Source organism: Solanum stenotomum, chromosome 1 (assembly GCF_019186545.1).
Source record: "Solanum stenotomum isolate F172 chromosome 1, ASM1918654v1, whole genome shotgun sequence".
Classification (NCBI taxonomy): Eukaryota; Viridiplantae; Streptophyta; class Magnoliopsida; order Solanales; family Solanaceae; genus Solanum; species Solanum stenotomum.
In genome coordinates this window covers 48,694,953-48,699,071 of record NC_064282.1, presented here as the reverse complement: position 1 = coordinate 48,699,071, position 4,119 = coordinate 48,694,953, and the positions used below count along the sequence as shown (strand labels likewise).

The following is a 4,119-nucleotide window of genomic DNA, read 5'->3' as shown; positions in this document are numbered from 1 at the left end:
CTCTGTTGTAGGCTCGTAGGTGAATTTTGCTATTTTATGAGCGATGTTTCCCCAACCCGTGTTGTAAGATGATTCCGGTGTAATGATGACTGCTTTGTTTTGTCCTTGAATAGCAATAAAACTGATATATCTGCCCTTTTCGTTGTATTTAAGGGTGCAAAAGAAATCCGAGTACAAGTCCTTTACTTTCCATCTTTTGACCGAGTCCCCTTTGACCTTCGACGCCTCAATAAATACTGAAATCAGCCATCTCAGGACTTTAATGCTAATCTTCGCTCTTCTCACTAAATTCCTGCTACGTTCAGTCCACTCGTACCATGTTTCTGCTCCTTCTTTACATCTGGTGATTTCATAAGACTTGAAACCTGCGTTATAAAAGACGGTGTTTTCCCCCATTGATAAGATTCCGGCCAAAGTTGCCGGAAAAGCCCCCAAATGTGTGATAAAAGTACAACTTTATGTTGAAAGTTGGCTAACCTCGAAAATCATGTCTGAGAGCATTTTTTTAGACTTCATTCCCTTCATACATGGCGTTGTACTTTCCTTCTAGAATCATGTTTTGTTGCTCTAACAGTCTAACTTGCCATTCTCTTTTCTTTTTTAATTTGAAATCTGTTATTTATTTTTATATTCTTACTTCATAGGTCTATATATATTTTTTTTGATAAAGAACTTCATAGGTCTATATTTCTTTTTATACAACTCATTAGAATTAAAATATGTCAACTAGAAAATATGAATCAGATTAATTACTCATGCTAAAAAAAAATCGAGTTGGAACTTTAATACTGTAATTGTATGGAAGAACTTGTTTCTCTATTCATGAATATACAAGGTATTTATACAATTACAAGGATTCAATAAAAAGGAATAAATTAAAATAAATAAAAGGAAATATTCTTGAATTACTCCTATGATTTGGTTGCCATATTCCAATGTCCTAATTTACAGGCAAAAACGTGATTCTTATTTGAAATGTAGGACCAAAATGATGATGCGATGTTGCTTTTAGCACAATTTTGTGAAGATAACTTCTCTGCCATTTCTCTCAGTGATGTCAATCGGGGGGTCTCCTATTCATTACGTGGAGGGTGCGTCCTCCTGCCATATGACTATTAGCAATTCAATTATAGGTCTAGTATTCCACATCTGGTATTGTTGTTGTGCATTTTGCTACATTATTGATGTACCCTAGTCCCAAATGACTATAGGATTAAATCTATTACTTCTCTGGAGGTTCAAGGGAAGTATGGTAGTTTGCAGAGGAAGCAAATTGATCTTGTTGATCACGAAGGTGTCAGTTCAAAATTTCTTTTGTGGGGTGAGCAGGTTCTGCTTGCAAACCTATTCAGGTAGAATACCATATGTCCCTTCAATTATTTTCTTTTGCTTTGTTTGCTTTTTTCTTTTCCTGTTTTTGTACCTGGCTGTAACTTCGTTCTATTCAGTGTGGGAAGTACGCTTGCCCTGGATAGACCATTTATCTCGAGTTCAACGGATAGTGCTGTTGAAACATCTCAAGAATGTTGCCTTGAATATGGTACTGCAACACAGCTATATCTGGTGCCCTTTGTTCAGAATGAGGAGCAAGTAAGTCCTGAATAATTAATGTAAGAGATGTTAATTTTTGTAACTGCATGAAAACTTAGATCAGGGTCTTCTCAGGTATCCCTAGCACTGACACAGAACCATAACAAAGGACCAAAACTATCAAGAGCTTTGGATCCAAGTCAGGGACTTGTAGTCTCCCAGGTTTTCTTGCCTTGTGATTCTCAAGGTTCTATTGACTTCAGTAATTATCCTTTCCGAGTAAGCCTGTGCTCCTTAACTTTCTGTTATCAGATGCTATAGATATCTAGATTTTTGGAATTTATATCTTCCTTGCATTTAGCTCTGAATTTCAAAATTAAAAAAAAGAAGGCTCTTTTTAAGATGTTTCTGACTTTTAATCACATTGATTGACATTCCAGTTCATTCACCTCCACCATAAGATGTTTCGTTTGCATGCCTTTTTATCTTTCAATATAGGGTTCTTACATCCTTTGAGGGTGATGCCACTGCTTCTGACTTGACTGTGTATTTGTTATTTATGGCAAGCTATTTTTCTGTTCGTATTTAGATTTCACAAAAAAATCAATTGATGTCTGTTTCTTATACATAGAGTTTTATATGCTTTTTGATGCACTGCATAGAAGGGTAAATGAAGTTTTAGAACCTTTTATGTACCTTGGTTTTTACAAAGCATTCTCTAAAGTGAACAGTTTGAATAGTCTGTAATCATGTTTGTTGGTGATAAAATAATCTGGATGGTCTTTTTGTTGTACACCATTGCTCACTATTATGCAGTTGCATTTGTTATTGACATCTTACATCTTTAAAGTCTGCAGTCATTTGTTGTTGATCTTCGGGAGAAGATGACTGGAATAAGCCTCTACGGTATTGTTTCTGACATCACAAGTACTCAAGAGCCAGTACTTTCTGTTAAGATTCAAGATGTAACTGGTGCAGTTTGGGCAAGACTACATTTTGCTCGATCCTGGTAGGAATATTTTTCTCAAACCTTAAAGTCACATGCTATTCTCTTTGATCAATCAATTTGAAAAAAGATATCTCTCAAACCAATAAGTTACAGGCATTTTCTTTGATCAATCACTGTGAAAAAAAAATTCACAGAAATATATCCCTTGCAGGTCACTTGGGAGACTAGGACTGGGGCACACTATTTACATATCTGGTTTGATGTGTTCTGTGGGTACAGGAAAAAGGTGAATGTTCTGATTATATGCAATCTTCATAGATGTTAACTTATATATATAACTTCATCTTCCATGGATTTTATATGAAAAAAAGATTGGGGAAAAAATAACTTAACCATCTGTTTTAACAGCTTGATCATCCTACCGTGCCACTCTTTCTATTTTGACAGCCTAGAATTGCGGTGGGTTGAGAATGACGTTGGAGCTTCATTTATTAATATTAGCTGCTTACCGGCGCTGCTTAACTCATCTTGTCTTCACAAGTTATCCTGCCTTTCTGATTTATCAGCCGAGCCTACTGGTACTCGCGTATGTTCTCTTGCTTTGAACATTGTCATTCATGTTCAAGATCTCTCTGTAAAGGGCTGGGATTTTTTGAAATCACTAACTTTGTAGTATATCAGGGATCAAAGCAGTACTTGGGTAGTACCGAAACCTATTTACAATGGAACTCTAATGTCTTCCCTCTCTAGCTATAAAGAATCTAGAACATCTATAATAGACACAATATCATTAGAGTAAATTTGATTACACCAAAAACATAGCAGTAAGATGAAGTACAACTTGATCTTCTGTACACCAATGCACCATTGTCTAAGCTCTTAAAACATATGGAATTCCTCTCTTCCCAGATTGTCCACCAGATACAAGCTGGGACAAAATTCTCCATCTACTCCTATCCTTAGCATGTGAACATGTTCCCTCCCAGCTGCTTAGAGCCTCTGTGACCTTGCCTGGTTCTCTGCTATTCCTTTAAGGTTTAGGTGATTCTCCACAAATGAGTTGTGTATGGACAACACAGAAATAGATGGTTGACTGTCCCAGCTGTTTCTTTACACAGGAACCATCTTGAGCACAATGTCATACCTCTGCTCATCAAGTTGTCCACTGTTAAAGTGGCCTCCTTTGCTAGTAACCATACAAAAAGTGATACCTTGAGGGGAAATTTTATCCTCCAAATCTGCTTCCATGGCCAGTTTGCTTTTTGGGAAGCATGAGCAACCCTTCGCGCATGAGATAGCAATGACAGGAGATTGACCGGTCGGGATCAAGTGATCTCAGGGGTTTAGGGGTGCTTCTCCTGCTGCGACTACCCCTCTTCTATTTGAAAGGTAAAGGCTGGAACTCTTGCTTTCGTCTTGTCTTTACTCTTCCCCCCATCCTCCCGTCGCCTGTCCGCTCAACTCTGATACTCGAATCTCCTTTGCGCTGGTTCATAATTTTGTAGGCAACATTGACCTTAAAATGCCTTAGTTAACCTGCCACCACAGAAGATCTTCACCAGTTTGAACCCCAGGAAATCGATCAAGTTTGCTGAAGAAATCAGCCACTCTTTGAACCTCCCAATCATTGAAATGTCTTC

At 37.6% G+C, this 4,119-nt stretch overlaps 1 protein-coding gene across 1 annotated transcript in view; it reads left to right on the top strand.

Moving 5' to 3' along the window:
* LOC125853690 (uncharacterized) overlaps positions 1 to 3,167 on the top strand; it is a 6,149-nt gene extending 2,982 nt beyond the window's left edge. The window contains exons 4-11 of the mRNA XM_049533420.1: positions 114 to 171; positions 982 to 1,091; positions 1,212 to 1,352; positions 1,449 to 1,590; positions 1,666 to 1,809; positions 2,388 to 2,539; positions 2,691 to 2,765; positions 2,927 to 3,167. Coding sequence (XP_049389377.1) covers positions 114 to 171; positions 982 to 1,091; positions 1,212 to 1,352; positions 1,449 to 1,590; positions 1,666 to 1,809; positions 2,388 to 2,539; positions 2,691 to 2,765; positions 2,927 to 3,152 — 1,048 coding nt within the window. The 3' untranslated portion in view covers positions 3,153 to 3,167. The remainder of the gene's footprint in view (positions 1 to 113; positions 172 to 981; positions 1,092 to 1,211; positions 1,353 to 1,448; positions 1,591 to 1,665; positions 1,810 to 2,387; positions 2,540 to 2,690; positions 2,766 to 2,926) is intronic.
* The last annotated feature ends 952 nt before the right edge of the window (positions 3,168 to 4,119 follow it).